The following is a 12573-nucleotide window of genomic DNA, read 5'->3' on the forward strand; positions in this document are numbered from 1 at the left end:
CCATTATTTATCAGTAATGATTGTTTTATAAATATAGTATTAATATGGTTATGTTGTTAGAAAAGATCTTACTTAAAAGAATATTGATGAAAAGCTTAGTGTTCGAAAAGGTTAGTGTTTAATTTTAACTAATTGCATTAAGTATATTAAAACATATTCAACAAATATGAGTTGATTTAGAGAAAAAAAAAAGTTTATGGTTGGAACGCATGACTTCAATTATAAAGCTGTTTATAACTGAATAATGTAACATGTGAACAAGGTTCACACATATTTTAGATTTTAGCAAAAATCTTTTCAAAATCAAACAAACGGTTACAAAAACACACCTTATCATAAGTGCTAAATTAATTAATGAATAGGCTCTGACATTAATTTATGTAAGAAGACACTACACAAAAGTTCTTCAAACCCTAGCTAATTCTAATTCTAATTTTAAAAATTGAACTAATAGGATATAAGATCGGTGACGATTTTTATCATAATTTTAATAATGATAATGAAGATCTCTTCTAGTCACTTTTTGAGAGAACATAAATGCCCTTACGTGGTTTTTTTTATGAAATTAAAGTATTTCTACTAACAACTGAGAAACTCTTGTTTTTATTAAGTGATGTAGTGAAAAAGAAGCGTGGATATACAAAGTCGAGCAATGATTGACTCTTTGTTAGATAAATGAAATCATTTAATTTTGATTGTTTTTTCTTATTTTATAGTTATTTGTCCAAAGTTCAAAATTTGGACAAATAACTATAAAATAAGAAAAAACTTCTTATTTAATAACTTTTTAACAAAATTATTTATTTGTATTAAGATAAACAATACACAAAAATGCCGGCTAAAATCAGTAAAACGGCCAACATTTTTAACTTATTATTTTGCAACAAGAATTAACTTTAATTATTAGCTCGATAGGTAATAAAATAGCTTTTTATGTCAAAAATTTACCCACATCTAATCTAAGTCTTTTTTAGCTAAACTGGTTGTCTCATACAAGTCAAGAAGCTCATCCTTTAAAAGAAGAGTTTATCTAAGAATTAGAGTAATAATAATAATAATAATAATAATAACAATAATAACAATAATAATAACAATAATAATAATAATAACAATAATAGTAATATTAGGCTTGTTAAGCAAAATCACAATAAAGTGGAGATGCTACTTTTGTGATGGATGGTGATTGTAGGAGTAATCTAAGATTTGTCTCATAAAGTCTATTATTTATTAAACTAGAAAAATAAGTGAAATAGATGTGATTTATCACTAGGTTGGCTTATCAATGGTTAAAATTTGATATACTAAAAAAGCCCAGGAACCTATGATTAAGACTAATGTAAAATGAAGTTTAACTGAATAACTTATGTTTTCATTTTACTTTTATTTAGATATTACGTCTATGTTACATTTAATTTTTTGCACTTATTTTTTAAGTAATGAAAATAATTTTTTAGTTTATGAAAAATTAGTTTTGCCAGCATAATGATCTAATAATTAAAGTTTTTACAAGTTAGAAGCGTATATAAAATTCATATAGGTCAAAGATAGAACCTTAGGGGAAACGTATTTCATAACTTTGTGTATTTGATGCAATAATTAAAATAGATGGGTGCGACTTCTATTCCAACTAGAAACTTTATCATTTCCAATATCTTAAATGTAGTATAACTTTATTTATTTGCCACGTATTTTCAGCAAAGCAAATTTAATATAATAGGTTCTGAAGTTATAAAAGAACACACTAATAACAAATAAAATAATATATTATTGAAAAGTATTGGAATATCTTTTATAAAATTAGGCAACAGTTAAAAAAGAATTAAGAATGTCTTTTTTTTCTTTAATGCGTTTTGCTTTTTTTTATCCTGCATAACCAACAGAATAAAAAATGCAGTAATAAAAAAATTGTATATAAATAAATGTCATATTAAGATTTCTAAATATGTTACTAGCTTTAAAATTACATAACTAATAAAATACTAGTGTTAGCATACGCATACCATATGAAATAAGCTATTCTTACCTTGTTCAAAGTTTTATAGACAATCTGGCTACATTTTTTACGCTTCCCAAACAATGAAAAAAATCGAATCAAAAATGGAAAACAACTTATCAAAACTTTGAAGAACACACTAGCATTGAGTTCTATTTCAGCCAAATACCGAATAGCCGAAGTAAATTCATTACCAGAATGAGAAGTGATTGTGTTAAATTGGTAGCCAAAACCAACATCGCCAATTATATCTAAGGACAGATTAGACAAATCATTCAAAACAGTTAAGTTTGTCCCATATTCTTTATCACATGTATATGACCAAAGCTAAAAAAAAAAAAAAAATTTGGTAAGTTGGAAAAATTAAATCTGTTAGTTCCCAGTAAACACACAAACGTCTATTAAACGTCAAAGCAACGTTTCAACAAAAGTTAAGATTTGGTCGATTATCTGTTTAGAATAAAATCCAGATAAACGTTTTAAACAAACGTCAATATAAAGTAATGTAAACAATTTATAAAAGTAGCATAGTTTTATTCTGAATTATAAGCTTCTTTACTTTTTTAAAAACTTTGAAAAAAAATTTTTTTTTTACTTTGTTATTAGTACAAGTCTCTCTTGACACTATGATTTTAAAACATTTTTACAAACAAGGCCATTGCACAGAAAAAAAAAGATGAGTGCTGTATATATATATATATATATATATATATATATATATATATATATATATATATATATATATATATATATATATATATATATATATATGTTTATATATATATATGTTTATATATATATATGTTTATATATAAATATATATATATGAATATATATATATATATAAATATATATATATATACATATATATATATGTTTATATATAAATATATATATATGTTTATATATAAATATATATATATATACATATATATATATATATGTTTATATATATATATATACATATATATATATATATATATATATATATATATATATATATATATATATATATATATATATATATATATATATATATATATATATATATATATATATATATATATATATATATATATATATATATATATATATATATATATACATACATACACACACACGCAGCGAAAACAGAACTTAATCACACAAAGTAATTTTTGTATTTTATTTTGCTAAAACTTGTTTTTATCTTGATTAATAATGAAAATAATTGAACCAATTTTTTTAAATTTATTATGGCTATTTCTTATTTATAATTAATCAGTATAAATATAAGAAAATGTGTTTCTTATACAATTTTGATTTTTTACTTACACAGGTATCAATTTGTGCGCACAAAATTTAATGATACAAAACTGTTTTATGATGTGTTATGAATGTTTATGGTTTTTTTAATTTAAAAATTTTGTTAATATATAATATTAATAAAATTTAAATGAACATAATTTTCAGCAATAAATAGCATTTTTGATAAAGAAAAAAATCATAAAGTATTTAAACCTAATAAAATTATATATGTGATCGCTTGTGACAGGAGGGAAGGAGTTAAAAATAAAGGGTGCTTTATAAATGACCCCCCTTAATTGCAATTACAAACGATTTGTTTTACTAAAACAAAAACAAAAAAGGTTCTAACTCATTTTTTTTATATTAGGAGAATAGCAAAAAAATCTTCTTTTTTTTTTACTATCTAAACAAAAATGTTTATATTTTTATTTATTTAATAATACTTTTATTTACTTATGTATATTTATATGTCAACCAAAATATGAATACATAAACATAAAAAAAACAATAATCTTAATACATTTAATTAACAATAAAAAAAAAAGAAAGATTTTTTTAAAATTTTCCTAATATAAAAAATTTCAGTTAGAACCTTGTTAAACCAACACCACGAAATAAGAATTACTTAATGACATAATTCATTTTGTTAACAAAAAAGTCCCAGAACTTTAGTAAATGCATGTAGTTTTAACTAACATTACACATATTTAAAAAAAAAAAGTGCTTTAACTAAGCATCGTTATTTAAAACTTTAAATGTAAAAATGTAACATTTAATATTCTTTTACATACATTATTAAAAAACTAAAGTTTTTTAAATAAATTTTAGAAAAAAACAAAACTTTATCATGTTTTTGTTAACTTATGTTGCATGAAAATTGCAAAAGTTCTTTTGTTATTTTCATGAAATATATATTTTATAAAGTATAAAAACTGACCAACAACAATTTGAACATGTTAGCTCCATTTTCACGCTAAATTAATTCTGATTATGCAAATAAATTCATGGTTAAAAAAACATTTTACATTGATACTTTTCTTATCATGCGACAATGAGAAAAAGTAACTTTTGGAAGCATAAAAATGACTTTAATCAATTAATTTTAGTACTAAAGGTATATTATAAATGAACTTTTATGTGTCTAAATTAATATTCATTTGCTAAAAGTTGACAAAAAAGAGAATAAAATTTGACCACTTACAATGATACTTTTCTTATCATGCAACAATGAGAAAAAGTAACTTTTGGAAGCATAAAAATGACTTTAATCAATTAATTGTAGTACTAAAGGTATATTATAAATAAACTTTCATGTGTCTAAATTAATATTCATTTGCTAAAGGTTGACAAAAAAGAGAATAAAATTTGACCACTTATTCATTTTCCGCTGTGGAATTGTCCACATATATATATATATATATATATATATATATATATATATATATATATATATATATATATATATATATATATATATATATATATATATATATATATATATATATATATATATATATATATATATATATATATATATATATATATATATATATATATATATATATATATATATATATATATATATATATATATATATATATATATATATATATATATATATATATATATCCATATATCAGACGTAGACAGGAAAAGCATGCGATAGCACTCTATTCCTGACCATGCTTGCTATTATTTTTTTGAAAGCTTGACCACGCATTTTATTGAAAATGCGCTGAAAAACCTGACAAAAGAAGGAAAATTATAAACAAGCTAAACTATAAAAAACGAAAGAAATCTTAAAAAGAAATTTAAAAAAATAAAAATACTCAACTAATCTAACCCGAAGAAAACTAAAACTCTATTAAAAAGTTATTCTTAATTATGTGTTTATATTTATGTTAAGGTTGAATAACTTTAAAACTTTAATCTTTTCTAATGTTTTTTACATCTGTTAATTAAAAGCAAACTTTAGTACAAATTATAGGCCTAAACTAAACAAATTGTAAAGCGATAAAATTTTAAGTATTTTAATTTACACAATTATTTAAGACTTATCAAAGATAATATTTAATTGCATTTAAACATAGTAATAAAATACACAAACTTTTAAATAAAATATAATTTTTTAATAATATTCTTGGTTAATTAATGTATAATGCTTTTTATTAATAACAATCGTTAATATTTGTAAATTTTATAAGAAGTGCTTAGGGTAGTAAATAAACATTTAATTAAAAAGTTTACAAAACGGCAACAAAAAAAAGACTTTGGAATGTTTTCGATTATATTAACTTAATGCGTGATTTATAAAAAGTTTATTGAAACACATTGATAGTCATCGCTGTTTATAAATTAAGATTACATACTGTTTTTAAAAAAATTCGTTGTTGTCATTGTTTATAAAATTTTGAATACAAATTGTTTTAGAAAAATTACATTCATCATTGAAACAAAAATACTTTTGAAATAAATAAAAGTTTTATTTGATATTCTTTGATAATTTATTTAATAGCGTTTTGAAACTTTATTTAAAAGCGTTTAGCACTGTGTAAAAACATTTCAAAAAAGAATGTTTACCCTCTAATGAAATGTTTTTACATAAAGCATAACAACAACAAAAAAATAACTTAGCAATGTTTTTAACTATTAAATTTATAGTTTCATCAAAAAGTTTATTGAAACAATCATTTTCCTTGTTGTTTATAAAATTAACCATAGAAGCTATTTTAAAAACATTTACATTGTAAAAAATGTATTTGTTAACTTTATTATATCTTTCAATAACTTAAATAGAAAAAATTTTTATAGTATACAATCGTTAAAAGCAATTTCTCGCTTTATTACCTTATACTTTATTTTGCGAGTTTTTGAAATATTTTCAAAAATCTAAAAAGCAGTGGTTAAGTTGTCGCAAAACAGAAATAAAATGCGTGGTCAGGAATAGAGTGCCATCGCACGCCTTTCCTGTCCACGTCTGATATATATGTGTATATATATATATATATATGTGTGTGTGTGTGTGTGTGTGTGTGTGTGTGTGTGTGTGTGTGTGTGTGTGTGTGTGTATATATATACATATATATACATACATATATATATATATATAATATGTATATATATATGCATATTTATACATACTTATAGCATATTTGTATGTAAGCACTTGCAGCATTCCACTGCAAGTCAGGCTATTTGTCAGTCGATGTATGTACTGAAGCCCCCGGCAGCAGACTATTTCAGTATGACGCTCACACTGCTCACCTAAATCAGAAGTATAAAATATATTTATGTATGTATATGTATATATATATATATATATATATATATATATATATATATATATATGTCAGATCAGGTTATCCTGCTACTGGTAACATGTAACCCAGTACAATCTGCCTTGTAGGATATGCCTTTTAAGGCAAAGGCTCGGAGATGTCAACTCTGATTTAAAACACACCTTGCCTTGGGGCTCTTGGTTGAGTAAAGGCTAGAGATGGTGTCTTGATAAAAATACTCATCTTGGGCAGATGTTAAATGCACCCAGCTACTGTCTTGTAGAAGGCCTCCTAGGCAAAGACTTAAGGGGTAAACAGATTCTATCTGTTAACCAGCCTCGCACACCTTCTTCATCTATTAGGCTAGCGCAGATGTATTATTAATACATTGTTTCCAGTTTAGGATGTTGAATGCTGGATCTTCTTGACTCAATGCATAGGTTTTGCTTGTGTCTCTGTTTTTATGACTAGGCAACTCATTCTATTATCTCCTAATGAGGATACATCTCTAAACTCAGTTTTATGGTTCTGAGGCCGGCTGGTAGTCAGGTTTCCCATACTCTATGGTAGCTCTCAGAGAGGCTGATTCCATCAACAGTTGAAAAATATCAAAGTATTAACAGCGCCATGTTGCACATGGATGGTGTCCCTGTTTGTACTTTTGGTGTGCATTGCGGAGGCCACATTTGGAGCCCTTTGTTACGGCTTAGGGTTTATTAGTAGTAATGAGCAAGGATGCGAGTCCGGAGTCGGAGTCCATGGAGTCCTATTTTAGCCCGGAGTCCGGAAGTCTAGGAGTCCATAAAAATTTTAGGACTCCGGGACTCTTTTTATTTTTTTTAGTTAATAGTATGCCTTAAAAAGACCTTGTCACAAAGCACTAAAAAAGAGCATTTGACCGGGAGGCTAACCATCTGTTTTGCCAACTTTATTTATTTGGTCAGATTGAGTATCGGTTCGAATGTCGCGCCCTGTTAAGAAGCGTTACGCAGCTCGCATTTTACGTGCGAAATGGCCATTTGCCTACCTGTTCAGTAGTTTTACGTTAAACCAAAACTTTTATTGTTTAGAATATTTAAATTATCTTTTGATATTGTTTATGTGACGTTTATTCAGAAAATATAAAATAAAAGCATTTTGCCACAATTGTGATCTAATAGGTTTTTTGTTAAAGTAAACAGTTTGTTTAATAATTTTTTTTTTGTTAAAATTAGTTAAAGAAAAAAAGTGTTTCAAGTTTAAATTTTTCATCATATTTCATTATAAGTTTTATATTTCTTAAATATAAAACTACTAATGAAACCCTTAATGTTTGTTTTATATTTTTCTTTATTCCATTAAGAAAGTACTCATGATGAACTGTTTATTAAAGTATTTCCTCGTCATCAATTGTCTAGACCCAGGGGCGATTTCACGAGTTGTATGGAACATAATTATTGCCCCCTCCTCTAAAAAGAGGGGGAGTTAACATTTGACTTACAGTTCAATATTTTTTATAAGACATTCGTTGCTTTTGAAGGACTCACCCTCCTCGTTTTACTCAAAAAATCGCTACCTGGCTAGACCTGTAGGTAATAATATGTTTGAGAATTTATTTGCTCAAATTTTTTTAATATGTACCTAATTTAAAAATAAATGATATTTTATTTTAGAAGTTTATTTTATTGCTTAAGTGATTCCGTTATTATTAAATTTTTAGATTTATCATAGAAAGAACGTCGATTAGAAATGATGAACTAGTTTATGAGCAGTAAAGGAATATTTTACCAAAGTAAAGATCTTTAAAAATAATTGTCGATTGAATTTATGCTTTGTTTAAGTACTGTTTAAAACTGTTAAGTAGTGTGAAACTATAATTATAAATAGATAAAACTTGTAACTACTTTTATTAAGAAAAAAATTGTTTCTTTTATTTAAACCCGAAATGTTGTGAGATAATATAATTATGTACATTGGTTTTCGGTCTAGTCTCCTAAAAAAAATGAAATTTTTTATTTTAATAACGCTTACTGAAAAATTGCAATGAAAGCGGTATGGTTTAGATACGAAAAGCTATCAAATTTAACTCACAAATTACGCAATAAAAATATGCAACAACAAAAAAAATTCAAATGTCTGTAAGTTTGCGCTATTGAGCCAAACTAACGATCTAGACTAATGGTAAAAAACCTACTATCTAAATCAGAAAGAAGCCAAAAAAAGGCTTATAAAAATACCTCAACAAATAAATAAAAATTATTTTGCGCAACAATTCCTTTGACGGGAAAAACTACTAACATCATCAATTCGTAACTAGTCATGTTAACAACTTTCCTAACAATGTTTTCGAGAGTTGTTATACAGATAATTAATTTGGTGAAGCATATATAACAGGGAGCAAATACTTTGCATGTTCACGATAACTTGCAATAACAACATTTTTATTTATAATAATATTTGCTGTTTACTCGTGAGCAACAATCTTGACTAGTAATGACCGCTAACTATGCATCAGATACGATCTTCAGACATTTTCATCGTACAAATAAAATGTTGAATGGATGTAAAGTAGTATGCTTTAAATGTTTTGTACCCGAAAAAAGTAAAAGTAATGAATTATGTGGTAAAGAAATTACATGTGCTGCAAAAGCTCGCATTAGCAACCTTATACAACATTTATCTAGAAAATATGCGGAGCTCGTCATTACATTAAGAAAAAGAAAAAATTGAAAAACAATTAGAAGAAAAGAATAAAAAGCAAAAATATACAGCCATCAAAGGCAGCACTTCACAGCAATCCATATTAAAGTGTTTTGTACCGCAGCAAATTAATTTGCATATAGCAAAAGATGAGTTTTTAAAAGCCTTAAACCAGCTGGTTTTGATTGAAGGTCTTTCATTACAGGTTCAAATTATTTTTTCGTTAATATTTATTAAGTAATTTAAAAAAAAATCTAAAAAATTGTAAGGTTTTTTTGCCATTTTTTAATAAAAATGTATTATTATAAAAACAATTTCTATAGGCGTTTGATCGGGAACCTATTCAAAAGCTTTGTGGAAAAGTTGCATCTCATTTTGGATTTAAAATGAATAGAGATAATATAAGAATTCAAATTAGTGATCTTGCCAAAAAGCATCGCGAACAAATCAAAAACAAATTATCGGAAATGCTAATTTATTTAAAAGTCGATTCTACATCTAGGCATATGCGCCACTACCTCGGTATAAATGTGCAATACTCAAACAATGATGAAATTGTTGTCATCTATCTTGGCACTATCGATACGAAAGGAAAACAAACGGCGGAATACACTAAAAAAATTATTGAGAAGTGTTTAGATAAGTTTGGAATCAATAAAATTAATATTTTAGGCCTCAGTGTTGACAACGCAGCAGTGAGTAACACATATTTTAAAATTCATCTATATTTTTTTTAAATGAAGAACATTGTATATTAAATTGATATTAAAAATAATATTTTAAATAAAAACATTTAAAAAATAAACTTTTTTGAAAAAACCGTATATTCACTAAATTTTCAGTTAACTATTGAAATCATAATTAATATATTTAGGTGAATATAAAGTTGGTGCGCGACTTCGGGATCAGCGCCATTGAGGAAATCAAAGATGACAAAAGCGATCTTTCAGTTGAAACTGATGAGTTTGACGAAGATGGTCAAAATAAAGCAGACAATGCGGCAGCAGTCTTGGCAAGTGGAGTTGCCGGTAGAATGAATGTATTACATCTTCAAAGATGTGCTTCAAAGATGTGCAGAGACCAAGCTCCACATCTTGTTCCAATACTAGATCAGGCTACCTGTTGGTCCAGCCAGTTCAATATGATCGAGAGGCTAATTCAGGTAAGTTATGTTTTATAACTTCTAAGTTTTAATTAAAGTGTATAAACCGGTTTTCCAACCGCTATAGTATGAATCCAATTAGATTATAGTATAAATTTAGATTATAGTATAAATCCAATGACATTTACATTATTTAATAACTTGTAAAGTTTAGTTTATGTAAATATTTCTTTAATAATCCTGTTTACTTAACTAGTTGAAAACGTAATACATATATTTAATGAATTCTTCTGTTCTTCTAGATTTGACCAGTAATTCAAAACCTGAATATGCAAAAAGAAGCTCCTATAGAATTTATTGTGCAACCATAGTTTTGGGGGTTGTGGGAAGAGCTGAGAGATGTTTTGCAGATGGCACGCGATCTAACTATCCGTCTTCAGTGTGAAAATATTACCGCAGGCGAATTTCTTTTTGATTGGAATTCAATAAAGTGTGAATTAGACGGGAAAGACAGTGACTTAGCTAGAGATTTCCAAATAGGAATGAATAATAGAGAAAGCGCACTACGCAAAAATTCGTTGTTTCTTGCAGCAGTTTACATGGATATTAGGCATGCCTGTATGCTAACAGCGACTGAAGATAAGGTTGTTTTTTTTATCAAAATGCATTTATATATATAGTTTTGAATATTTAACTTTAAAAAATAAATATTCAAAAACTTATTAATATTTCTATAGATAGCTGCAGCTGATGGATTTTGGAAAATTAATTACAAACTGATTCAACTGGCTAATAAAAATAAGAATGATGAACTCGACAAAATTAAAAACGCAGTAGCGCGCAACCCTTTTTCAGTTCATGTTGCCGAATCTAGTTCAGAAAACGAAGAGGATGCTTCACCAGTCGCAAAGCGACGACCAAATTTATTTATGCTATGTGAACAGGAGATTGAAAAGAATTGTTCAAAAGAACAAATGCAGGTTCAACTAGACGTAATTGAAACGGAGTTTCGACAAGCTCTAAAAACAATTCCGGAAATTCGATCAATGTTTAAAGATACCTCCTCCAACTTAGACGACTTTATAAAACTTAACCCATTTAAAGCAATTAAACAGTTCCCTGAGGTTTTACGGAATGCTTGCCGAGCTCGCTTTGTCGCTACCCATATCCTAAGTCAGTGTTGAGCGACTGTTTTCAGTTTTAAAGCATATGACAACAGATCATCATAGTCGATTTACATCTGAGTTAATTGACGATATGCTTTTTTTACGAACAACCAAGTTTTTTATTTGAATAATTTTTGACAATGTAGATATTGTAATATTTTGTTCTTGTAACTTTATAATTTAGAGTGTAAATAATGTAAATAATTTTTAAATCTTTTTATAATTTGATGATCATATGTTTTCACATAAACTGAGAAATTGAGAATTTGTGCATGCAGCAATACAACATAAACAAAAGTTATAATTGGAGTTGTATTATTCTTATTAAGCAGTGGTTGCGCTCGGCTGCATAAACCCACGGATCCCTTATTTTTCCTAAAAAGTAAGGGAACCGTGGTTCAAACCCACCTTTGGGCAAGTTTTGCGACATTGGTTAGGAAGGAGGAGTGAATTCCTGTTAATTGCTTTTCCACATTCATAATAAAAATATTACTGGTACCCTATCACTTTTCTGGCATTTATACATAAAAACTCCAGATAATAAAAATCCTTATTTAATTTAAGACAGAAAAAAAAAATTTTGGAGTCCGGAGTCCGAGTCCAAGGAGTCCATGAATGAGCACGGAGTCCGGAGTCCCGGAATCCCTGAAAAAATCGATGGAACTTCACATCCCTTGTAATGAGGCAATTCCTTGGGCTATTAATAAGTGTTCTTAGTACTAGCTATGCTTTTAGTCAAGTTCTTAAATCTAAATTAAAAATGAATAAAGTACCAAAAACTATAAAACACAAAAAACCAACATCATCACCAAGTTCACTAAACCTATCATTCACTAATATTCGTGGTCTTCGAAGTAACTTTTCTTCTGTTGAGTCTTATCTGTTGCAAAGTTCACCAGACCTACTTGCTCTTTGTGAGACTAATTTGAGTTCTGTTGTCTTATCTTCTAATCTTAGTGTTGATGGTTATCTTCATTTAATTCGTAAAGACTCCAATAGTCACATGCTTGGCCTAGGCATTTACATTTGTAAGAATTCACCCATTTGTCGTTAAACTAGGTTTGAATC

The 12573-nt window shown here is 26.7% G+C and overlaps 1 protein-coding gene across 1 annotated transcript in view; it reads right to left on the reverse strand.

Annotated features, from left to right (window-relative positions):
• LOC100204674 (cytochrome P450 3A30) overlaps positions 1-12573 on the reverse strand; it is a 56435-nt gene that overhangs the window by 11704 nt on the left and 32158 nt on the right. Inside the window, exon 3 of the mRNA XM_065795507.1 lies at positions 2024-2320. Coding sequence (XP_065651579.1) covers positions 2024-2320 — 297 coding nt within the window. The remainder of the gene's footprint in view (positions 1-2023; positions 2321-12573) is intronic.

The sequence above is a fragment of the Hydra vulgaris genome, chromosome 04 (genome assembly GCF_038396675.1).
Source record: "Hydra vulgaris chromosome 04, alternate assembly HydraT2T_AEP".
Taxonomy (NCBI): Eukaryota; Metazoa; Cnidaria; class Hydrozoa; order Anthoathecata; family Hydridae; genus Hydra; species Hydra vulgaris.